At 40.1% G+C, this 25,827-nt stretch overlaps 3 protein-coding genes across 3 annotated transcripts; all 3 read right to left on the bottom strand.

Annotated features, from left to right (window-relative positions):
• Positions 1-2: 2 nt before the first annotated feature.
• On the bottom strand, positions 3-2,439 carry LOC122040821 (60S ribosomal protein L34-like). The gene is made up of 4 exons (XM_042600264.1): positions 2,293-2,439; positions 1,990-2,069; positions 404-513; positions 3-313 (listed from the first exon to the last, which is right to left on the bottom strand). Exons 1-4 carry the CDS (start codon positions 2,369-2,371, stop codon positions 220-222), a joined length of 363 nt encoding a protein of 120 aa, XP_042456198.1. The 5' UTR covers positions 2,372-2,439; the 3' UTR covers positions 3-219.
• Positions 2,440-4,173: 1,734 nt separating this feature from the next.
• On the bottom strand, positions 4,174-5,475 carry LOC122040819 (peroxidase P7-like). The gene is made up of 3 exons (XM_042600262.1): positions 5,208-5,475; positions 4,914-5,105; positions 4,174-4,842 (listed from the first exon to the last, which is right to left on the bottom strand). The coding sequence occupies exons 1-3, from the start codon at positions 5,415-5,417 to the stop codon at positions 4,291-4,293; spliced, it is 954 nt and encodes a 317-aa protein (XP_042456196.1). The 5' UTR covers positions 5,418-5,475; the 3' UTR covers positions 4,174-4,290.
• Positions 5,476-12,487: 7,012 nt separating this feature from the next.
• LOC122043561 lies at positions 12,488-13,123 on the bottom strand. The gene has a single exon (XM_042604183.1). The coding sequence runs from the start codon at positions 13,121-13,123 to the stop codon at positions 12,488-12,490; it is 636 nt and encodes a 211-aa protein (XP_042460117.1).
• Between the last annotated feature and the right edge of the window lie 12,704 nt (positions 13,124-25,827).

The raw sequence follows: 25,827 nt of genomic DNA, 5'->3' as shown, positions 1-25,827 counted from the left end.
CATGGAAATAACACAATGCAATAGGAGAAAATTAATCGAAGCACAACGAACATTGCCGCCATATTAAGTAACGACGGAACTGGCTGTCCTCATGATTCTAGACTTTCTAGTAAAGCATATTGAAGCAATGTATAAACACCGCCCGACAAAGTTCACCGAGTCAAACAAAAATTTCTAGATTAAAAGGCTCCGGACATAACTTTTGTTTAGTTTGATGCCTTAGCTCTTGGTGCTTTGCTTCTCTTTAGCCTTCTGGATCTTCAAAACTTTCTTCACGATCTTTTGCTCTTCGACCAAGAAAGCTCGGATAATCCTGGAGATCCAACAAATATATTATAAGATGCATGCAATCTGGAAAAAAAATTATTATGATTACGAACATACAGAAGCCGAAGCTACCCACCTCTCTCTGACAGCACCTCCAGATAAGACTCCACCATAAGCTCGGTTCACAGTCCTCCGGTTTCTAGACAATCTAGATCTTCTATACTGTGTGGGTCTCAAGTGAGGAATCTGGACACAAACAAAAGCAAAGAGTCAATCCGATTTTCAAGCGAGAAAAAAAGGACCTCAACAAAAAAGAAAATTTGATCAACAATAGAAAAAACCCATCAGGCAAACCACCAGATGTTTTGAAATGAAACAAGAACACCAATAACTTAAACACAATAATGCGCCAATGATAGACAAGATGTACAGTAGACAAGATGAGCACCATACGGCAAAGGAAAATAAATACCTAAAAGCATTATCTGCACATCAACAAATCATTACAATGCAGATATAATTCCAATTGGCAAAACACCCGAAATGATTTTTCTACAAGAACTTTTGTCACTTAAAACTATAGAGAACTTGTAAACTAACTTTTGCAGTTACATAATTAATATAGTGTCATGTTTATATGCAAAATAGAACATAAAATGTACAATAAAGTTGGCACTACAATTTTTCAGTGAGCATCTACACTATGAAGACAACACCCCCATGGAATAACAATAAATTCAACAACTTAGAATTACATTGGAAGCCAAAAGTAGTTCACACTCAAAGGCATGGCAAACACATTGTAAATTGTACCATCACTAGGACAGAAAATAAGGCATCCTTACAAATGACCACCAGCACACAATTATCAAAGGCTAGACATCCTTCAAAGTCCACACAGTGTATCAAAGTTTAGATTTGACAAAGAGGAGAGATGTTCACAATTCTGTTTGAATGCCTAAAAACAAGAAAACTCTTTAGAGATATAATTAGTATTCCTAAGCTAAAAATTACATCATGTTGGAGGCAAAAAAAAAAAAAAAAAAACATAGAAACAGTAAATGATCATTCACAATGATTCACTGATCTTATAAGAAACAACATTTGTAAGCTCCTAAAGATCCTAAGATCAAGGAAATGGCATATACATGCCCACAAAATTAGAGAAACAAATAGAAGTTAGGAATTGAAGTACAGGGAAAAAACACATTTCTAAAATATATTGGTCTTAAAAAAACACACGCATTTTTTTCAGCCAACTGATCTTAAATAGTTAATCTTGCACAAAAAACATACAATGCAAGTGCCTTTTAATCAACACAAAAAATATAAATTATTTAGTAAAATAATCAGAGAAGTATGCTGATTAATGTTGTTTTTTTATCAGCCAGCAGGATCTAACTTTTTTACTTCCATATTTAAATTATAAATGTATGCTACTTGAGTTAAGTTTGAGTTATATTATTTCAGACTTCAGAATTGAATACAAAAAATATATACTAAGAGCATATTCGTTAAACCATGGCTAGGTGAATTGTAGCATGCGGTAATTGTTGGGAAGAAAAAGTTGTAGAACAGTATGTATTGTAATTTTCATTTCATAAAATTTAAAAAAAAAATTGCTGCTATGAAGCATTGCATTAGTAACCTAGAAAATCAAGCGTGAAACTTATCAAGTCAAATAAAATTTGAAGGCAAACCAGAAGCAGCCTAAGTACGTACCCCTTGGATTCTCTTTCCAGTCACGGGGCATTTGGGTCCACTGGCTCTTTTGTGTGTATACTGGTACACCAACTTCCCACCTACATCAAGAAATCAAACACAATTAAAAAGAAGCGATCTATGATGAAGAGTACTAAATACACCAGAAATACACATATGCTAGATTATCACAACCAAAACTGCCATAAATTTACAAGGGACAGAAAGAACAAAAACAAAACGAAAAATTGAATGAATCTGAAGGAAATTTGGATAACCAACAGAAATCCAGGACTTAGAAAGGAGAAAATAATGGATCGTTACCAGGGGTTTTGACGACACGGGTCTGATTCGATTTGGTGGCATAGCTATGCCTCTTCCGGTAGGTTAACCTTTGCACCATTTCGCCGGCTCTCCCGATCTCAAAGAAGTCCCAACGGCGCAGTACGATGTGCTTATAAAAGGGAAGATTGGCTTCGCCAAGGCCATGACCTAGATCCAACGGCCTCCATGAATTCCATCTGACGGTTGTGATCCTTGATATCTACAACGGGCCGAAGCCCAAGTAAAGGAAAGCCTGCAGATATAAATTGATTTTTTTTTTTTCCATTTTTTCAGTTAACTTAAAACAAAAGCATTTTTAACTGTATTAACAACCTTTCCGTGAGTAAATGGACACTATTTATTTAATTAAAATATAAACAAACTAATGCTATGGAAAAAGCCTCTACCCTCAATCATGCATCCTTAAAAAAAAAAAAAAAAAAAAAAAAAAAAAAACTCAAAGGAGCCTGATGAGGGTCCTACCCCATGAAGGATAATGATCACGATAAAGGTTAAAATTAAGATGATCAATACGTAGATAGCACCGGTCGATCGGATGAGCATGCCCGACCGGGGGCAAAAAGTTTCGGTCTAATTCTGCCTTTGACACGAGGAGGTCAAATGACTGACACTTAATGGAGTATTGGACGTCGAACGGAGGAAGAGGAGATGTGTAGAAGCGGGGTAGAGTGGCTACCCCGCTCGGCCAGACAGCAGAGCTCAACATTAGTATAGCAGAACTTCGGCCGAGCGACTACCTCGCTCGACCAGGCAGCAGAGCTCGACATTGGCAAAGCGAAACTTCGACCGAGCGGCTATCTCACCGGCCAGATGGCAGAGCTCAACATTGGCAGAGCGAAACTTCAACCGAGTGACTAACTCGTTTGGCCAAGTAGTAGAGCTCAACATTGATAGAGTGGAACTTCGATCGAGCGACTACCGGCCAGGCAGCAAGTTTTGGCAATGGCATAATTCGACTTCGGTCGAGCGACCACCCCGCTCAGCCTGGCAGCAGGTCTCGATAGTGGCAGAGTGGAATTCTGACCGAGTGAACGTGACACAGGAACAGTGAAGTTCCGGTCAATCGGCTAACCCGCTCGGTCTAGCAGCATATTCTCTCTGATATCCATCGACATCCTTTTGGGATCGGAGTTAGTGCTACCGACACAGGGCATGGACAACCAGAAGATCGTACGACAAAAGCTTCCACTGTCACTTCAGAGATATGTTCGACTCGTTAAGGTACTGTATCAGGGACATTTTACTAACAAGTCTTTTCAGGAGAAACTTTGGGAAGCGTGTTCACTTAGGGAGCATTGACACGCGTTGCAGGAGCTTTATATAAAAGAGGGGTTCAGGCATCGGCGGAGGTACGCAATATGCGATATTCATTGTTTGCGCTACAATCTTCTTGTTGCTCCGTCTTATACTTTATCGCCGGTGACTGACTTGAGTATCGGAGGACCAACGCAGGAGACTCCTTCCCTGGCTCGACACTGACGTCATCTGTATTGCAGGTCAAAGCGGAATCTACATACGATTAGTGAAAGCACCACATCTCTAACTTTCCATCTTTTCAACTTTTGGACGAAATCATAGCCCAAACAAAAATCCTTTTATTTAAAATTTCTTTTAATATATTATTTCCATAGATTCTTGATAGTTAAGGAAGCAAAAAGAGTAGAAATATTACTATACTGCTTTCCTTTTTAACTTCCAAAAAAAATATATCAAAAGAACTTTAAGAAATCATCTTTGATTGAGAGCGAAGCATTTTATTCTCATTACACTCCCTTTATTCCTCCATCGTAAAGTTTGATCACTTTTAATATTTTCAGCATTATTTAATTTGTTGCTTCTAGAGTTTCAGCCTTGCCAAAATGATGAATCTGATCTATTTTTGATTGAATTATACAAAATTAAATTAAATCCGAACCCAATTCCCGATCCCAAAGTAAGCAGGGTAAGATCTCATCTCAAGGTGGATGAAGGAATCGATCAGTTCCACCTCCGGCAATTCGTCCTGATCTCTCCACTGGAGCCTGTGAGGGGGCTCATGTCGCCCATCTTGACCATGGCGGCGGCGAAGTCGGTGAAGAAGGCCGTCTGGCTGACGCTGTAGCGGCGCACCAGGTAGTCGTACTGGCCGCCGTCGAACAACTGCTGATCGGAGTGCAGCAGCCCCTTTCGCGCCACCAGGTTCCGGTAGTACTCGTTGTCGAAGACCAGCGGCGTCCGTACGTCCAGCGGCGCCGTTAAAGAGTCGCCGCCGGAGGCCTCGCAGCCCAGCTGGCGGACTGCGGCGAACCCGGGGTCGACGTCGGTGTCGTTGTAGATGTGCTGGCGGAAGTTGGCGCAGCGCGCCTGGCCGATGGTGTGGGCCCCGGAGAGCGCGATCATGTCCCCCGCCGCCAGCCCCTTCGCCCCGAAGGAAGACAACAGAGTCGAAAGGCTCGCGCCGGGCGGCGGCAGGTTCGCCACCGCCGCCCTCTGGCTAGCCGTCTGCGCATCCCGCCGGCCCAGGTACACCGCCCAGTATGGGCCTCCCAGCTGCGATTTGATCAAAAAGAATCCAACCAAAAATCTAACCATGTGACGAACTAATTAATCAATATAATTACCGCGGCAACGCTGTCTCTAGCGGCGAGGGCGACGATATCGGCGCAAGACACGGTCCGGCTGCACTTTGCTTCGACGCTGGCTTTGATGGCGTCGATGACCTCGAATCCCCGGAGGGAGTTCACGTTGGGGGCGGCGTTCTTCTCGCCGGTGAAGCTCGCGGTGTCGTCGAGGAGAACCGAAGCGTCGCAGCCCTGAATTCATTATATTAATCAATCGCCGTTTTTTTCTCCTTCTTTGATATCTATCTCTCTTTTACTAACAAAACCAACGGCGACTCAAGGAAAGAAATGCACATTCACGAAGCAATCATGGAAGAAGAGGCGAAGCAGAGCGGCGCCCAACGCCGGATCCTGAGACAGCGCTTGGTCCACGATGCGGCGGACGAGGGGTTGAAGGCCGGGGCAGGAGGTGGAGTAGTATTTATGGGAGAGCCGGGCGGCGGCGGCGGCCGCGGAGACGACTAGGAGGACGAGGAAGGCGGCGGCGGCGGCCCGGGATGACATGATCGTGAAGTGTCTAGCGCAGTGCGGCTCTGCTTGCTTTATATCTAGCGTCGTGACAACGCACAAGATAGAACAGCTCAAAGCGGTTTTAGTTATAAAAGAAATGGACACGGCCGCCTAACGCCATCGCCACGTGAGGACCGACGACAACCAGATCTATTCCGATTAATCCGCCGAATGAATAGATAATTACGAAGAGTTGCCGAAATCCTCAGTTCACGCGTTGAATGGAGGCGATCGGTCCACGTGATGAAGATGATGAATTAGCGAAAATGACAGTAATTAATTAAAGGTGGCTACGGATTCGATGTGTTCGTAGACGTCGTTTTGTTCCCTTAATTGACTGCTTAGTACGAAGAGCCGGAGACGGTGGTCAAGCAGAGGCGGTGGCCTTCATTTGAAGATAGTTTTTCTTCAAGTTTGTCTCATTATAAATGATACAGCTAATGAATAAGATAGGATCCAGAGTTAAGGGTCTAAGTGAAGAAGAAGGTCGATTGATAAGATCAGAGGTAATCATGTTATCTGAGTCCTCCCATAAATATGGTATAAGGCCTGCTGATAGACTCCGAGCGGAAGTTTGTCTTGGATCAGCTATCACAAGTATCAGGACACAATCGAACATTTTATCCAATCCAATCCTTGATCATCTCAATTCCTCCTGAGTTAATTGGACCCTCTAGATCTACCATCCAATCGAACTGGACTCCTTATTTGATCGAATGTCGAATCCTCGAGATGTCTAACCTTTCGTAGTCGATCAAACCCCATTAAGGAATGACGCTTGATCCAATAACAGAAGAAACTAAGCTGGACTATCGCTGAAGTATATCAACCAATAGCCCAATATCCTTTTTTATCATCTTGCATAACAGTTGTCAAAAAATCATCGGAGTATTCTTTGTGTGATTCCCGAGATGCCTTTCATTATGCAGGCACAGGGGTGACAAACATAATTTAGAAAAAATCAGATTGATTGATCCTATTCTAAAATGCATTGATATTTATACAAAAACAACATTATATGTGGGGTAGGAGTGTAATTGAACCGAATCGAATCGAACTGTTGAACGTTTAAGTTTGATTAATTTATAATGAGTCGAGCTAGAACTTTATTTAATGAATATATTCATGGCTCATAAATTTTTATCGAACCTAAATGAGATTAATAAATATAAATTATGAATTTAAATATTCATTAAAAATTAATTTTTATATTAGAAGAAAATTATAATATTCTCATTAAAAATTATAATTTTATTCTAATAAATAAATTTAATATAATTATCTTTATGAAAATTTTATTCTGATAAATAAATTTAATATAATTATCTATATTTTTAAATATAAAATCTATAAATTTAATATCAAAATTATTAATTTTTTATTTAAAAATTGATTCATGAGCTTACTAACGAACATATTCACGAGCTAACGAGTCGAGTATTGTGAAGCTTGAACTTGATTTATTTATTTTAACAACTCTCATTAAATGAGCTCAAACGAATTTTTATCGAATCGAGATTCGAATATCTCATGTATAGCTTGATTCATGTACACCCTCTAATAAGAGGTCTCCATCTATATGTACAAGAGAGGACAGTGTTATTAGTATTCACTGTTTATCGTCAATATTTTTTATTCTTTTATTCAGTTTCTTATTTAACTTAAGCATCAGAATGTCTGTGTTAGGACCTCTCCCTAGCTCAGTTGCTAATGTTTAATTTTCTTACTTTTTCGTTCTTCTTTAACAAGAAAATTTTTCGTTCTTCTTTAACATGCATGCTTACACGTGACGCAAGATTCCTCATGCTTGGAGTCTTCCTACGATCGATCTCAAAGTCCCCTAGTCAGTAAATCAACTTGTCTGATTTCAGACAGTATCAATAAATACATTTCATCGATCAAGAGGTCATATTATGCTAAGAGACCGTAAGAAAGGATAGCTAACAGCAGGTAGAGTTTTGGAACAGATAATTAGAGGCATTAGACGGAAAGTGATTTTCTCAAGCAATCGATCAAATCAAGAAAGCAACCGGAAAGATGAATCACAGCTATATAGCACTCTGTCAAGAGAGAGCACACTTAGCGTGGAAGTAATTAATGTGAAACCTTGATAGCTAGGCCTTCTGGTGCTTGACAACTTTAAAATCACTGAACTTTTCTTTCTTTATTAAAAATATTATTTGAGGGACGAATTGTAATCCACCCGTTTTTTGTTGCAAATGAAAAATGAGTTCGATTTCTACATAGTTTTTCTTGTGCATGACAAATTGGAGCGGTGGCTAATATCGATCCACTTTGATTGTCATAATGAAGAATATTATTGGCACTACCTCATAGACCACTTGCTTGGGTCAACTGCAATCTCGATTCACAGGTGAAGGAATTTGATCATGATCAACGTCGGTGATTGAAAGAGAGATTGAATCTTGCTTCTTACTGCACCGAAAAACAAGTGTCACCAAACAAATAGATAAGATAAATCTTTGATCATCTAAATCTCCATTTAAATTATTTAATTATCATCTTCCAAACTCCCCGGTGTGGTAATTAATTAATTGGAGCAAAAAAGTGACACCTTGAGGGTGGGCCAATATGTTTTCTTTTGAAAGAGGATAAATCATGGGAGATTTATCCTAATGTAGCTGGCCTTTGCAAGAGAGAGACTAAATAATCAATAAACTATTTTATATCTTTTAAAAATTGATCTCAATATTTATTAAAATATCTCTAATATAAGCTTTTTTTTTTTTTCTTTTCTTTTTTTTTTTTTTAAGGTTTGTCTTCCTGATTATGATATCGTGATAAGATATTTAGGTTGTCATTGAGATATTCGTAGTCCGAACTCTAGATACAATATATTTATAAGAAATTTTCCTCCACATGGGGGCGTAATAAAAAAATGCTAAGTTTTTGGGTTGGTCACTGTGTGCACTTCCCGATTTATCCTGATGATCGGTGGAAAATTTTTATGGAGCCGGATCGATCATCTCAAAAATAATCGATGAGAATAACTGAGATTATCATTTTTTTTTTTTTAAGGTTTATAAAATTAAAAAAAAAGATCAATAAAAATTTTTTAATCAGCGTGGAAATGAGTTTTGAGATTTCAAGAGTAAATTTAAAAAATTAAATTTACTTTTTAAAATGAAGTCATTAATCATAAAAAGTAATATTATATGTTTGATTTTCTAAATAATTAAAATATTTTATAGTGAAAGTTATACTCGAAAAAAAATAGATGGATAAGTTAAAAAAATACAAATAATATACTTAAATTAAAATTTATAATTAAATGTTAAATAAAAATTATAAATTAAATTAAATTAAAGATGAGAATTAATTAAAATATCAATTAAATATTATATAGAGATATTAAATGAAAAAATAGTAAATAAAAAATTATACGGAGTTTTTTTATTATGAAGAGAATAATAGTTGATTCGGTGATAAGGTCGGGCCCTGTCCTGCAGAAGGTCAACGCCACGTGGAAAGTCAGAGTCAAGACGGTCAACGCCCCAGGTTAGCGTCCGATCGGGCGACCCCATCAGCCGATCGAACTAAGGAATGACTGGTCCGACGTTACTACAGCTCAATCTCGCATCGAGGTTCTGATGCTCAAAGGCTTGGGAGCCGACTGGCGAGACATGTGTAAAGCGGACATCCCGATCGGCCAAAGATCATATCACAACCAACGAAATGGAAACACGACCCATCAAGACTAGACAGTGGAAGTAGCCGAGCGGCCGACCCGCTCGACTTAAACAGCGGAAGTAGTCGAGCGGCCTCCCCGCTCGGGCCAGACAGTGGAAGTAGTCAAGCGGCCACCCTCTCAGCCCACTAGTAGACAAAAGCTGGTCGAGCGGCCCACTAGCATACAAAGGCAGGATCGACTGATATCCTCCTCGAGACTTGTGCCGCAGACAGACAGCATGATCGACGACATGATTGTTGGTGCAATATTCTCTAGGTCAAGGTTGACCTGGTTGACTGAGCTTGAATTGGGTCAAGCTCGAGTCTTGATGTTTGGATTTTGATGTTTAACAATACATGGAGACAAGACATGGAGATTGCAGGTGCAATTGTTCATGTGGGGAGATTTTGAAGAATAGTCAAGTAGGTCAAGGTTGACTGGATACTCGATTGGAAAATCCTGGTGAGTGAAGTCAGGTGAAAGTCCTAACTGGGAGGTTAGGCAGATTAGAAAGTCCTGGTGAGTGAAGCCAGACAGTTGTGGAAAGTCCTAATAAGTGAAGCTAGGCAGAAGAAAATCCTGGTGAGTGAAGCCAGGTGAAAGACCTAGTGAGTGAAGCTAGGCAGAAGAAAATCCTGGTGAGTGAAGCCAAGTGAAAGACCTAGTAAGTGAAGCTAGGCAGAAGAAAATCCTGGTGAGTGAAGCCAAGTGAAAGACCTAGTAAGTGAAGCTAGGCAGAAGAAAATCCTGGTGAGTGAAGCCAGGTGAAAGTCTTAGTGAGTGAAGCTAGGCAGTAAGGAAAGTCATGGTGAGTGAAGCCAGACAGAGGAGAAGTCCTACTGAGTGAAGTTAGGCAGAAGGAAAGTCCTAGTGAGTGAAGTCAGGCACGGGAAATCCAGATGGGTCAAGGTTGACCAGACATCTGGTGGAAGTCCAAGTGGGTCATGGAAGACCGGACACTTGGCACGAGGAGAAAAGTTTAAGTGGGTCAAAGGGATTGACCGGACACTTGGTGAGAGAGTCCTAGCAGGTCAAGGGTGGCCGGATGCTAGGCATGATGTACCAACAGGTCATAGTTGACCGGATGTTGGTTTAGGGGACTTTGGACTTGGTTTTGGGCAAAAACAAGGAGTTGGATCGATCAGCTGATCGATTGGCTCATGCCCAATCGATCGACTGATCAATTGGGTGAGTTCCCATGACAAAGGCTTCTCCAATCGATCAGCCGATTGATTGGGGAGAATTCCTGGATCGATCGACCGATCGATCCAGGCAATTCCCAAGAGCATAGAGGCGCTCAGGATCGATCGGTCGATCGATCCAAAACCTCCCCAATCGATTGGGAGCAATCCAATCGATTGAGACCTGACCGTTGGCGCAGATATTAGCAATTGACAAGCGTTTCTTCGGCACTTCTTTGATTCCACTCCACCGGCGATCACATTTTCTCCACAGAGTTCTCACCGTCAGTTCCTGAAGATTCTTGGAGGCTTGTGCTGGTGCACATCCAAGTCAAGAGGCGAGGAAGAAGTTAGGGTTAGAGTTTCTTGTGCAAACTTGTAAGATCTTATTGTATTTTGTTTCCCTTACCTTTCTTCTTGTACTGAGAGCTTGTAAGACTTCTCTGCCTTCGGTAGTTACCGAAATGGAGTGTTTTCATAGTGGAGGGTGCGTGAGTGTGGATCCATGGATTAGTCACATGTTCTTGAGGTGGATACCAAGTAAATCCCTTGTGTTAACGTCGTGTATTTGTTTTCTTGTATTTCCGCTGCACATCATCGAAGAAACAAAGCAACGACGAGCACGAGATCGCACCGAGCTATTCACCCCCCTCCCCCTCTAGCTATATTTCGGTACCAACAATGATCAGGCAAAGAATCGTATGACGAAAGCTTCCATTGGCTTGTCAGGATATGCTCAGACTATTGAGGTATGATGTCAGGTACACTTTTCTGACACGTCCTATCAGGGAAGCTTTGAGATGCGTGCATACCTCGAGAAACGTGCACACACACCCCCGGGAGCCCTATATAAAAGACCCCAAGCTTCGACGAAGATATGTTTATTCTACTGCAACTATAGTTACACTGCCACTTTTGTTTCTTTGCTTGCTTGCTACTTTCGCCGGAGATCTGACTTGAGCGTCGGAGGACCATCGTCAGGGAGCCACTCCCTGCCCCCGCACTGATGCTTTTGTGCTTGCAGGCTAGTCTCATCGGAGGTCCATGCACGGTCAACATGAGCGTCACATCCCCAGTGTCCGTCACTTTGACTCTCGGACAGGATCAGTAATTTTTTAAACTTTTGATGTGACATTGATATGACATATTAGAAACTACAAAAATATTTATGAAAAAATTTAACTATTGAAGATGCCCTTAGAGCAACTATCATACATGTACCAACTATGTCAATCTATACAAGCTGATAATTAAGATGCTCTTTACAAATCTAACTAAATAAGCATATCTAATCTTTTAATGGCCAAAAAAAATTAACATATGATGTGGCGGAGACGTCACTTAGCTCGATCAACATAGAGTCAGATAAATCAAACTCAAAATTGAGTTAAGATTAAACCGATTGACCTAAAAAGTGGAGGCGTGCAACTCCAATCTGATCCGAATCAAGTTCGATAGGAGACTTGACTAGGTGCGTAAGAGAGTGAGAGAAGTGGTGCAGACACATTCTGTGGACTTATGGGAAGTGCACGGAGTGTCCAGCGATGACTATCCTCGTCCTTCCAAACTGATATAATAGAGCATCCATATATGCTGGTAGAGGTATGTGTGCGAGATAATTCTAATAACTCATTTCTTTTCGTCTTCTTCTTCTCTTTCTCAAGGCTCGACTTGCGTGTTGGAAAAGTTTTGTCAAGTTCATCTTGGTCTCCCTTCTAATTCTTTTCGATGTTCATAGTTTTCCTAGCGTATTTGCCGTTGCCTATCATCTTCATCGAAACTGGACATGTTTTTTAGCGGGATCCCCCAAGGTTCCTCATTGCTCGACCTCTAGAGCCAACCCAACAAGAGCCTATCCGACTGAAGTCGATCTAACCGGAGCCGATCCGATAGGAGCTCACTCAACTCATATCTAACCTACTAGCGGTGTTGTGTTTCAATCCTCTTGAGATCCAACCCTTGATCTCAACGGGATCAACTTGCAAACTAATTAAATTAAACCATGCGACCTGCATTTGCTAACACAGTTATTAATAATTCCGAAAAGCCTACAATTATTAATTAACAAGGGAAGAGAATAAAATCCAGCATTATGCACACTTGATTCTTAATTACAATATTATCTCAATTTCTTATTCCAATTTCAAAACTTGCCGAACTGAATTTGAACGGTCCTGATGGCTAGAGAACTTTCATCGTACGATGGCGGATGCGACCGCGTGCGCCCAACTCTTCAGCTGGTCCTTCAAGTTCACCCCGCCGGCGGCGGCGGCGGCTTGGAACCGCCAATTGTTCAGGAGATCCGCCTCCGGCCTCGTCTCCCACGCCTCCGATAGGTACGGCCTGGCGACGGAGACGGATCCCGGTGCGCCCCCAGCCTTGTTCCTCCGCAGCCCCGGCACGATCTCCAGCAACCGGGGGTCGGCCTCCTCGTGGGAGAAGGCGAAGCCCAGATCGATGAGCCCCTTGAGCTCCTCGAACTCCAGGTCCGTCAAGCTCTTGCTCTTCGTCCTCCTCAGCCTCCTCCTCTTCTGCCTCCGGTCGCCGTTGCCCTTCGCGTGGGCGGCGGGGGGCGCGGGGAAGAGGGCCTCCGGTGGGGCCTCCTTCCCGGACAGGATGGCCCTCAGCTGGGGCGGTTGGATGGCGAGGGAGGCGGAAGGGGCGGGGGCGGACTCGTGGCTGAGAGCGCGGCGGAGGCGGAGAGGCTGACGAGGCTGCGGATCTGCCGGTGGCGGCGGCGGCGGAGGAGGAGGAGGTGGGAGGAGGATTTGTTGGCGGAACCAGTAGAGATCGAGGAGGTGGAGCACGTGCGCGGCGGCGTCCTCCATCGTGGAGGGAATTAGTGGCATCGGTGGCGGAGGAGCGTGCGAAGGTAAGTAATAATTATGGTCTGAATTAGATGAATTAATTAATTAGCACATTGTTTTTTGGTGGGTGGGTCGTCGTTTTCTTTGTCGATGAGATGTTGGCGACTACAATACAACGACGGAGACAAAGTTTCAGTCATTTTTTCTAATTAATAATTCGTCAAAGTTTGGACTCGATTCTTAGATGTCTAAAACTGAGGAAGCGTCCTACCGCTGCACCATTGTCACGGGGCTTCCATAGGATGTTTTTTATATAGTAGTGGCACGGATAGATGACTAGTGAGGTAAACAATAATGTTGACAATGTCATCCCAAACTTTAAATGGGAGTGAAGCATGATGAAGAAGAGGTAGGCGATTTTGATTATATGGTGATGCTTTGTGTGTAAGGCACTTTGCTCAAGAGTGTGATGGCAAGGACATGATTGATAATGCCCAGACAAAGACAAATGTTTTTATTTTATAGAGAAAGTAACAAAATAGAGAATATGAGTAGGATTCAAATATCTAAGTGAATTATCACTAGTGGAAAAATATAGACATCAATAAATAAAGGATGACTTTTGGCTTCACATATTTTTTTTGGTTAATCCAATTATTCAGTTCTTCAAATCGATTAATCTTAGAGGTGTCCGGTTTGGCCTACGGAAGAGTCCCACCGACCAATATGGTAAATCAGGAAGCATTTATGGAAGCACATTCAAATGGCTAGCATTCTTAGGTCCGCTTCTCACTGGAGGGAAAATCCCCAGCTGAGACTCGAACCTTAGACACCTTAATTATCCAGTGGAAGGTCTAACCATGTCACACATTCTTGACATAACGAGAGGAAGAGACAGATGAAGAAAAGTAAACAAAAATAATTAATGACCACCTAAACAAGGCATGGAGAGGGATAACCAAATTGAGCATGCTAAAAAAATTTATTTGTGCATTCACTAATGTGAGTTGTACTGGAGAAGATTGAAGATAATAAAAACCACATATAGTTTCTTCTTGGAGCAGAGTAGTTCATGTTGCACAATCTTTTATAAGATGATGTCAGTGGAATTAAAAAAAATATCATTATAAATGGCAAATTGACTAATCTAGAGTAAATTTTTTAGTAATAGAAAAGATATAAAGAGTATTATGTGTGTCAAAAAGTTTGATTGGATGAATAGAACTATGTGTTTATTTGTAAATCTAAGACATTATCTATTTGTAATTTTGTATAACGCCAGACTTATTGTAAGCCATTGCTTCTATAGAGGTGTAGTTCCAAAATTTTAGTACCTTCTGTAGTTGAGGACTCTAGGGCCCTATATATTGAGGGTGATTATGACAGAGTGTTCCCAGATAAGTTGTTGTAGTAATCTATTGCCATGAGGGGGAGAGTGAAGGTCAAGACGTGTATGCTAAACCACCATGAAAATTTTAGTCATACCTCTTGCGGCATTCATAGGCAAAATGTCTTGCAGAGAAAATAATTTGACAACATCCTCGGCCTCAAATAAATTTGACAACATTCTCAATCTCGTACTCATCCTTGCCCTCGGCCTCTTCCACCTTGATTGTGTAGGTTAAATTTGACAGAGATTGCTTCAAAATCTTGCTTCTGGTCAGGTGGACTAAGAGATGGAGAGAGTCTTAAATCCTCTAAAATTGGGCCTGGAGGAAGGCTTTTCATTTGAGCTCAAGATAATTTTAGTTGAATTTAATTGAACCTTCTTTCATCATGAAGATTAATTTGCATGTTTGTGCACAAGAAAGATTGAAAGAGAATGGACCAAAACAATCCTGTGCATCTTTAATTCATACTTTTAGATGTATTTTTACTTGTGTGATTCTATGTTGAATAAACTTGATTCAGAAGAAATGTAAATTGGATATAAATTGAATTCTCATGCATTATATGAATTTACATACCAGTATTATTTCACTATATTATTTAAAAAATGTCTTGGATGTTGCAATTTTGTTGCAAGAGCATGTCTCGCCTTTAGCCTTAGCATCACACATTCTTCAATCTCTCCATCGCCTTATTCCCCTCTTCCATCCAGGTTTTGAAGTGCCAAGCCGTATCGCCTAAAATCGTCGAAATTTACTGTTCCAGTGAGGAAGCGAAACCAACACAATAGGTGGATAAATTTCGCCTTCGTCATCCGCCCGTGAATCCGTGATCGACGCCTCTGTGCTGCCGGAAGTGTCTTGCGACGCTTCCGGCGGTGGTGGAGGCATCGCGACCCTCCAGAAGCGTCCTACGACCCTCCAGAAGCGTCCTACGACCCTCCAAAAACGTCGCGTGACGCCTCCGCCGCCGACGGAAGTGTCGCGCGAGTGTTGCTCGTGGGACTTGCGACTAGCAGGATCACGAGATCACTGTTGCAAAAGAAAAAAGATTTAATTAATTAAACAATTCCCAACTAGAGTGTGATATTTTGAATAAGCTTTTATAAACTCTAATTAAATTATTCCTATAAAATATATAAAAATATATTTAAAATTTTAAAAAATAAAAAAATATTAATTGATATTATAAAAAAAATTCTTTTTTACTGTTTAAAATTTATTTAAAAATTCTAAAAAAATAAAAAATTCTAATAAATCATATTTATATTCTGATAATTTTATTATTATTATTTTATTTTATTTGCTATTTAATTGATATTTTGATTTTTTTACTATTTTAAATATATAAGATTTAAACTAATAATTAATTAAATGAATAAACAATTAATTTATATAATTATGATGTATCAATTTTAATTCGAGTAATTAATACATCTTTAAAGAAAACTATATTTAATTATTTTTTCTAACAGTTCAAACAACTTATATAAAATCAATATACAACTTATTTTTAAATTATACACAATAAACATATTTATCTAATAATTATTATATATAAATAAAAAAAATACCAAAACTGTATCGGCACGGCACGATACGATACCGAAACCGTATCGTTCCGGTCAGGGACCGAAACCTCAGCACGGGTCAAAGTTGTAAATCTTACTTCCATCTCTCGGTCGCCTTATGGATGAGTTAACCAAGGTTGAGAACTTCTTAAATGGTAACTTGACATAGGCATTCATTTCTTCACAATTTGATTCATCTGATTTTTTTGTGTGTGTGGCTGGTGTCTATTGCATATGCTAACCAAAGGAAGGTTATAGTTGCTATTTTAGATTTGAATGATGCACTAATTGCTTAAAGTAAGAGTAGGAAGGGACTAAATTCATATTACAGGTGAAAACATATGGTCACCTCAAAAGGCATTATCCAAAGAGAAAGGTAGAAACTTGAAGGAGTGTGCAAATAATAGAGGAAGAAGATGATGTTGTTGTTGTTGTTTTTATCATGTTAAGGGAAAACATGCTCCTTCTATAGTCTATAGGTTCAAGTCTAACTTGTATGATACTGTACTAGGAGGAAGTTATTTGACATATTTGATGTAAGTATGACTAAAACTATAAGTTTTGGAGATAACAGACAACCTAGAAGCGCTAGGGGGGAAAAAAAATCTGATTTCTTGAGCTGGTCAACTTCATAGGAATATGACTACTAGCCAGCTAGTGGAGTTCTGGATACACATAATAAAGTTACAAAAAGACCTATGTCATTTAGAGACATTTAGATTGTGTGATGCATTTCAAGATATTAGATGGGCAAAAGAGTAGATTTTTCTGTCATTTGTAAGTGGAGCCATCTAGAGGATCTCCTTTTGTAGTCACCTCTATCAGGTCAACTATGCATGGGTTTACTAAGATGAAGTTAGAAATATTGATTAGCTTACTTTGACTCGTGCATATTTGTGGAGCAAGTCTACAAAGGAGAACTACGTTGTAGTTTGACCTTGGATTGTCAGATGGATAGTGGAGCAACATCTCACTGAGACAGAGATTTGTAGGTCAATGAGATAGTGGATGGGATGCTGCACCACCGCCACTGTGTGTCTAAGTTTAGTCGCTTGGTATTGGACCAGTTGCAGTGTGGATGGGAAAATCTGATTTGATTCTATCAGATTTTCGGCTGTGTTAGCTTGACTTCTTAGCGTTATGAATTTTCACCGGAGTGATCAAAATCATACAAGATTTTGTGGGTCCATTTGGAGATTTTAAAAAAATAACATGCTTGTAGATAAGAGAGCTTTCTTTTTACAAAGAGATTTTCTACTTTCCTCTATTGATGCTGAGAAAGAAAAGAATACAAATTAGCTTGAGATATATTATGCATAGTATGGATTTCAAATATAATTTTGTCTTAAACTAAATAGATTTAGATTCTCTCCGTGGATGCAAGTCTATAAACCACAAAATAATTCATCTTTGTGCTTCTGTTGTTCTCAAGGGAGATAAATATTTCATTCTGTAGACTTGTGGTGGAGGTTCTTATGCATTCAATAGGCATTATATTTGAATCTACAAATTTGTGTAAGATGGCGAATTCCATCCTCTATTGAAAACACATGTTATCCGAACACTAACAACTGATGATTAGTTTTTCAGTAAACACAACTCATATAGCATGTGCAAACAGCATCATAGCTGGTTTAATGGAGTAAATGTTCTTGGTTGTTTACTAATTGTGCAGAGACAAGTTTCAAACAAGGGCGACAGTGAGCCCTAGCCTTTAGCCGAGTTGACACCAGTTGTGCGAGGAGCCTTCAGTTCCACATCTGTTGTTAAAAAGCAGCATTTGGACGGTGCTATATTGTAAAGTGGTGTCTCACTTGGAATACTTTTGCTGTTGTTTGCATGCCCCAGGATTGAAGCATTCACTACCGCACCTTTAGCCAAAAATCAAAGATCCAAACTGGGATTGTCTTGTTGCAGTGCCCTTAAACAGCCATTACAGTGCGGCTTAAAGTCCCATCAGCATCAGGTACATGAAATGGATTCTTCATCTTTTCCATCCAAACAAAGGCCAACAAGTACACTACATATAAAGAAAATCATAAATTATATTGAGCTTAAAAATAAAATCTTTTCCATCCAAACAAAGGCCAACAAGTACACTACATATAAAGAAAATCATAAATTATATTGAAATTGAGGATGGCTGCTTGGACTCGTCTTCATCATACCAACAAGGGCCGTTGTTTCTCTCCTCTCAATTCAGCACTGTGCAAACAGAGGGCGAAGTGTTCCATCAATGGTGAGTCATGACAGCGTTAGCGTATAAAAATCCTCTCGACTGCATTATCCTAAAAAGAAAAAGCAGAAAAAGATACCAAACGACAGCAAACTCAAAAGAAAAGAAAAACTAAAAAAAGAAGAGCAAAACATTTTAAAACCAAGCTTCGAAATAATGAACCATTACATTATTTGTGGCAGAAGTCTCCATTTCGAAAAGCAAAGATAAGATGAGACGCGTATAGCTTGCTCCAATCGTCAACGTAAAGACTTTTCTCATCCATCCTCACCTTTTTGTTTTTTTAAGCAAAAGATGATAATTCTTATCTCGGAGATTGTTATTTCATGCAATTTAGAAGGGAGATAAATTATGAAAAATTTATTTAGCATAACGACCATTTGCATAGGATTAGATGATCTACTATGTATATCATATATAAATATCAATTGATTTGGGGTTCAATATTGCACAGCACTTATCCATGCGATTTACAGGCTGCTCAACAATGCACTCCACTATCCCATGCAACTTTTGGCCGCGTTGCTGTCGAGTTTTCTGGTCCTTGTCCACAAAAATATTAGGCGAGCTTTGGGTCGCAACGCAACCCAATTGAACCAAGCTATGCTGCATTTCTGGGGCTCCTTTATCCACTTATTTTGCTAGTGGAATATCTTTTAGTTGGATCGCCATTTGTTTATGTAGTTTTGTTCACTCACAATTGGTTGATGTGGACCAGTTGTGAGATGGGGTGGTAATGACGGGTGATGGGTTATCTGAAAGTCGTAAAGCGTCGGACGACGACCCGGCCGGCCACGGCCACGCTGAAGTGGTGACTAGTAAGCAGCAGCGTCAGCAACGACGACGAACGATCATCGATAAGCTTGTGACCGACCGATCGACTTTAATTTAACCTTCCTACTGCATCGTCATTTGGCTTTAGATGGACATGGAGATGCAGCTAGCCTGCAACTTAATTAGGACTAAGAGAGAATGTAGTTGAGTCCAATTTGTCGAATATTAAGTTTTAGAAGATTATTTTCGATATTCGTGTTCCATCTCCGTGTGGCTTAGCGAAGAGCCACGCCCACTCGAGCACGAGAGTCGTGTGCTGCTGTAAAGCCCGCCGGAAGGTTCATAATTTTAACTCGAGAAAAACATGGTTTTGACTTATCTTGTCCAATGAAAGAAGTTGCCAATTAATCGTGTTGATAACTCCATGAATTGACCAGCGGGTCTTCCTTCCAATTCTCTAATTGTTTGTGATGATTAGGAATTAGTCACGATGTGATCGGACCTAACGCCCCTTGATATTTGACCGATGCTAGTTGTATTCAAATTGTTGGCTAGAGATCTCCCTCCCCCTCTCGTATTTAAGCCTCAGGGCAGTGCACTGCACGGCCATTCATCGCCCCTCTCCTCTCGCAGGCCTGCCTTTCCTTCAAGCCACGGTCATGACATGGCCACCACCACCACCAGCAAACTGGCCCTGCTCCTCCTCTTTGTCCTGATCACCGGCGGCGTCTCCTCCAGCAGGCCACACCCCGCTTCCTCCTCCCCTGCTGGACAAGCTGTTCGGGCTCAGCCACTTGAGGGCAAGGCAGCAGCTGCCTACCATGTGTTTGCCACTAAGCGCGTCCCGCCGTCGGGCCCTAGCAACAGAGGGCACAGCGCGCCGCACCGCCACCTGCTGCGCCTGCCTGGCCTGTAAATTAAGGAGGAAGGGAGGCGGCAAACCTGCTCTCCGATGAAATAAAGCCTCCTTTTTAATTCCTCGCATCTCGAATTTTGTTCTTGTTTTATTTCTTTGATTTTTGGCAGAGTTTTGAGGTATAGATTGAGCATCAAACGATCAGTACATGCTTCTTCGATTTCTAAAACTTCTGGCCTTCTCTCAATGTTCAAGTGTTTGCCACTGAATTCAGCTCTGAATTATCTGCAGCATTGCCTGCGAAAATGGCGGGCAATCCAAATTCTTGGAACTCTGTTTAAGATTCATAAACTTAGCTTTTTCTTTCAGCTCAATTTTGAATATTCAATAAAGAAACAACCTATATATCTTTGCAAAAGAAAGAAAGAAAGAAAGAAAAGGAACCATATGATCGACCGGTCTCTTTAAAAACATCAACATCCGATAAAATTGAAATGATAGGGAGAAGGTTGATGCGTGTGACACTTGCACAACAATGACACAAACCGGACGAGAGAACGATGCAAATCATCCTCCTCCGAGCAATTCACTCGCTATCGAAGAAAAATAGGAAGGTGACAAAACCGGTGCCTTTGTCTCTCTTTAGATGCTTCAAAAGGCTCCACAAATTGAGTACGAATCAATGAGCAAGTTCCACAGACAAGTTTTAAAGATGGGTCGTCGTCATCATCATCCATTTATGAAAACAAGGCCCCTTGATTATCATCTTGAATGATGATTAATCAAAGTGGCAAAAACCTTTTGTACAATTTTTCCTGAGCCAAACACTTTTCTTTTGGAGAATACCATCTTTCTAGACTTTGATATTAATTAAAATCATGACTCCTTTCACCTTTGTCACTACTATCGATCTCCCTCTCTTGTGGTGGAGTCGGTTTTATTCATTTTAGATTCAGTTTGATTTTACTCGATTATCTTATCAAAATCATTTGAACAACTTGTTGGTAGTTTTGAGAGCATGAAAACTAAAACGAAGCAATTAAAATAATGCGGTAACCATAAACACTCACATTGATCTCCCGAAGAACCGCAATCGAAGACGCCGATCGATGAAGAGATTGCCGCTGTCGGAAGCACGATCACGGAGTTGCCGAAAAGCGCTTCAAGGTTCACGAGCCAAATCCCAATCTACGGATGTTCTCCCTTTGCTCGCACACGATCACCTCGGCTCCTCCTCTGATCACCTCGATCGCTTGCTCGCTGTTCACCTTCCCTTCGGATCTGTGCTTGGACGCACCTTAAATAAGAAGGCTGAGGAAGACGAAGGGGAAAGGACACCCCTTCGTCTCCCTGGAGTTTGCAGCAAACATCAGTTTGCAGCAGCGAAAGGGACGAACCCTTTCGTCTCCAGTAACGCCTAAACGTCCAACATCTCCCACTCGTCCAAGTCAATCCATATGGTCACATAGACCATGTCAGTCGCATAGACTACAAGGTGATCAAGTCACGAAGACCAGAGCGAAATTAGTCTCAAAGACTAAATAAGTCACATAGACTTTATGAGGATCAAGTCACGAAGACCAGAGCAAAATTTAGTCACAAAGACCAAATAAGTCACGAAGACTTTATGAGGATCAAGTCACGAAGACCAGAGCAAAATTTAGTCACAAAGACCAAATAAGTCACGTAGACTTTATGAGGATCAAGTCACGAAGACTAGAGCAAAATTTAGTCACAAAGACCAAATAAGAACATTCATTCCATACATTAGGGAAAATGGTTCGTGCGACAGCAAGCACAGTGAACATTCAATTGCTAAGAAGATTATCACACCTTACTTAGCTGCTCCATAGAACAAATTAGAGACATAAATGTCCATAGAACGAATCAAAGACATAAATGACTTGCTTTTACCCCAGATTAAATTATTTACATCATCATGAACATCTCTAATCCCTCATATTGACCATATGTCAAGAGCATGTTCAACATCTCCAATCAAACAAATTATTCACAATTATATTTTATGTACTTAACTAAAAATGTAACAGGTACCAGTGAATAAATGTCACAGATGTAAATCAATCTTAATCTTCCTTTTTAGCTAGAATCCATTCATTCTAATCAGTCGCTTTCCTAGTTATGCTCCATAGATCGAATCATCCATAGCCAATAGGAAACATGCTAAAGTAGCAGACACTGATCAGAACTTCAAGTAGACAGCTAAATAGTCACTTAGGGTAAAATCGAGATTAACTTATAATCTCAAGGGTCTCACATAGTAGAGAAGCAGGGATCCATTCTCCTACTACCCTTCTTGTCGCCATAGCACATGTGGTATGAATCACATGCTACGATATTATTCTCTTTACCAAAAAGAGTGCATGTTTTTTTTCAAATTTAACATCGTACAGATTTCGATCTAGACATTCCCAATGTCTAATCCTGAATTCAACATATGAATTCTAATCTGGCTTCAAGCAGATTCAGTAAATGGTGGGTGCATTTACTCCAATCATTACACAAATGATCTCATCTTGACATAAATATCAAGGCGACCTTAACTTATGGGTATGTCTCTATTCACAGCTACATAAGCTGTCCCACAAGCAACGGTCTTACCTCTATTCGTACTTAACAAATAGAGATGATTGTCCATGTGAGTGGACCAATCTCAATCTGCCAACATGCTTATCGAGACTTTTATTCAAATGTAACCAAGACATATACACTGAATAGATCATGACATTTTTCATTTATTAAAATGTCTTTACAATTGTTACATTCTTCGAAGTCCCAAAGACTTCACATGCCCATGAAATGACTCTTTAGTCAATGGCTTAGTAAAAGGATCAGCAAGTAAAAGGATCAACAAGCATATTTCGTGTAGGGATGTACTCAAGAATAACCTTTTTCTTATCAACAATATCTCTTACAAAATTATATTTAATTTCTATATGCTTGCCTTTGCTGTGATATTTGGGATCCTTGGAAAAAGCTATCGCAGTTTGACTGTTACAATACACAGTAACAGTACTCCCACTATCCTCAACAATCCTTAGATGCTTCAGGAACCTTCTTAGCCATACAGCCTCTTGCACAACCGCTGCACACATACTCAACTTCCATTGTCGACAAGGCTACACAAGCCTGCTTCTTGCTGTTCCATGAGATGACACCACCATTCAGCAAGAAGACATAGCCAGATGTGGATTTCCTGTCATCAAGGTCCCCTGCCCAATTTGCATCTGAGTAGCCACTAAGGCTCATATTTGATCCTTGGAAACAGAGGCAATAATCAGCTGTTCCTTTAAGATATCTGAATATCCTTTTCATCGCTTTCCAGTGTCTCGATCCTGGATTTGACTGGAAACAACTAACTAAGCCAACAACATAGCTTATATTAGGACGAGTACACAACATAGTGTACATCAAACTACCAATAGCACTGGCATATGATTTTTTTTTCATTTCAGCTATTTCCTCAGGAGTCTTGGGATACATACTTTTACTCAAAATAGTACCTTTTGCTATAGGCGTCTGTTCAATATTGCAATATGACATATTGAAGTGTTGCAGCATCTTAGTGATATAAGTTTCTTGAGACAAACCCAAAAATCTCTTTGATCGGTCTTTAACGATCTTCACTCCTAAGATGTACTCTGCTTCTCCCATATCTATTATGTCAAATTGTGATGAAAGTCAATTTTTGACTTCTATCACACTCTTTATGTCACTTCCAGCTATTAGCATATCATCAACATATAATGATAAAATGACAAGTTTTCCTTTTTCCTTTCTTAGGTAAACACAATGATCCTCATTGATCATTTCGAAACCATAAGATAATATTACTTCATTAAATCTTATGTTCCATTATTTGACGCTTGCTTTAGCCCATATATAGACTTCTGAAGTCTACATACTCTTTTCTCTTGATCTTCAGCAACATAACCTTCTCGTTGTACCATATAGATTTTTTCGTCAAGATTATCATTAAGGAAAGCCGTTTTTACATCCATCTAATGTAATTCCATGTCATAGTGTGCTACTATAACTAGGATGACACGTATTGACACAAATTTCACAACTGGGGAGAATGTCTCTTCAAAGTCAATACCTTCCATTTGGGTATATCCTTTTGCAACCAATCGAGCTTTGTATCGATTAATCGATCCATCTGCTTTCCTCTTTACTTTGAGAATCCACTTATTCCCAATAGCCCTTCGGCCTGGAGGAAGATCGACTAAATTCCAAACTTGATTCTTTCTCATTGACTCCATTTCTTCATCCATTGCAACTTTCCATTCTTTTCTAACTGAGCTGCTCAAAGCTTCCTCAACTGTTCGAGGTTCCTCATCGTCAACTGGAAGAACCATTAATGCCTCATTCTCAATATCAAACATTCTCCAAGGAATAATCTGACGACTACTTCTTCGAAGGTTAGACTGTTGAGAAACTGACTCATTCAGTGGCAAATTACTCCCACTTGGTTGACTAGATTCAGGCATCTCCTGATTCGTTGATAAAGGAACATTATCCTCCTCCTCTATCTCATATAGAGGAATTTTCTTATCAACTTCACCTCGTGTGGGGAACTCAGTTTCTAGAAAAGTAGTATCTCTTGACTCTATCTCAGAGATGGTTCCATCTTGTCGCTCACCAATAAAAACATAACCCTTAGAAGTCTCAGAGTACCTTATAAAGATACACTTCTTACCTCTGGATCATAATTTTCCATATTCGTGAGTCTTATTATGAACGTAGGCAACTGACCCCCAAGGTCTCAGATTACTCAAATCCGACTTTCTGCCTGTCCAACGTTCATGTGGGATAGATGGAACTGACTTTGAAGGCTTTGTTAAGTATATAGGTCGCAACTAATAATGCATCTCCCCAATAGGAGATTGGCAAATTAGCCTGTGCCATCATAGACCTAACCATTTCAAGAAGAGTCCTATTTCTTCTTTCAGCAACCCCATTTTGCTGTAGAGTTCCAGGGACAATTAGCTGTCTAATAATCCCTTTCTCATTACACATTGTCTTGAACTGATCAGACAAATATTCTCCTCCACGGTCAGTACGCAAGGTTTTAACCTTACGTTCTAATTGATTCTCAACTTCGTTCAAGTAACGAATAAAGCAATCCAATGCTTCAGATTTATGAGAAATCAAATACACATGACCAAAACGTGTGAAGTCATCGATAAATGTAATGAAATAAGAACTCCCATTTCTAGCCTTCACATTCATTGGACCACAAATATCCGAATGAATTAATTGCAATGGTGATTCAACCCTAATAGCCTTACTAAATGGTTTTCTAGTCGTCTTTCCCGCAAGACAATGCTCACATATAGACAAGTTAATCTTAGCATGAGTGTCTAAGAGGCCCTCCTTAGCTAATCTATTCATTCGTTCTTGTCCTATATGTCCCAATCTAGCATGCCAAATTTCATCATTAACATCAGCATTACTAGTAAGAGCAATGTTTGAAAAACAACTATTATTATTTGGTTCTACATCAAGAACCATAAAATCATTTGTTACATAACCATATCCAATTAATACAGAGTTAATTCGAAGTTCCACACAACGGCTATAAAAATTTACATTGTAACCTAAATCAAGAAGACAAATAACGGAAACCAGATTTCGTCGAATCTCAGGAGCGTACAGGACATCATGTAGAAACAAGGTGCCTCCACCACATAGGTTGAGCTTGCAAGTGCCAATTCCTTTGACTTCAATTCTTGCATTATTTCCTACATATATCCATTTGTTGTAAGTTGGTACCCGACGGTACTCCACATATGTAGCTCGATCACGAGCTACGTGGTTCGTTGCTCCTGAATCTATAATCCACAAAGGATACGAATCAGCTAACAACACTGTACTTG

This window comes from Zingiber officinale, chromosome 2A (assembly GCF_018446385.1).
Source record: "Zingiber officinale cultivar Zhangliang chromosome 2A, Zo_v1.1, whole genome shotgun sequence".
NCBI lineage: Eukaryota > Viridiplantae > Streptophyta > Magnoliopsida > Zingiberales > Zingiberaceae > Zingiber > Zingiber officinale.
The sequence above is the reverse complement of the archived record's forward strand: the minus strand, read 5'-3'. Positions and strand labels throughout refer to the sequence as shown.

What these genes read in the sequence shown, in the direction of transcription:
- LOC122040821 (XM_042600264.1), bottom strand. Translation starts at nt 2,371, where the DNA reads ATGGTGCAAAGGTTAACCTACCGGAAGAGGCATAGCTATGCCACCAAA. An exon ending in CCGTGTCGTCAAAACCCCTG is followed by an intron (nt 2,070 to 2,292) that starts GTAACGATCCAT and finishes TTCTTGATGTAG; the next exon opens with GTGGGAAGTTGGTGTACCAG. An exon ending in CTGGAAAGAGAATCCAAGGG is followed by an intron (nt 514 to 1,989) that starts GTACGTACTTAG and finishes GTTTGTGTCCAG; the next exon opens with ATTCCTCACTTGAGACCCAC.
- LOC122040819 (XM_042600262.1), bottom strand. Translation starts at nt 5,417, where the DNA reads ATGTCATCCCGGGCCGCCGCCGCCGCCTTCCTCGTCCTCCTAGTCGTC. An exon ending in TCCATGATTGCTTCGTGAAT is followed by an intron (nt 5,106 to 5,207) that starts GTGCATTTCTTT and finishes TAATGAATTCAG; the next exon opens with GGCTGCGACGCTTCGGTTCT. An exon ending in CTAGAGACAGCGTTGCCGCG is followed by an intron (nt 4,843 to 4,913) that starts GTAATTATATTG and finishes ATCAAATCGCAG; the next exon opens with CTGGGAGGCCCATACTGGGC.
- LOC122043561 (XM_042604183.1), bottom strand. Translation starts at nt 13,123, where the DNA reads ATGGAGGACGCCGCCGCGCACGTGCTCCACCTCCTCGATCTCTACTGG.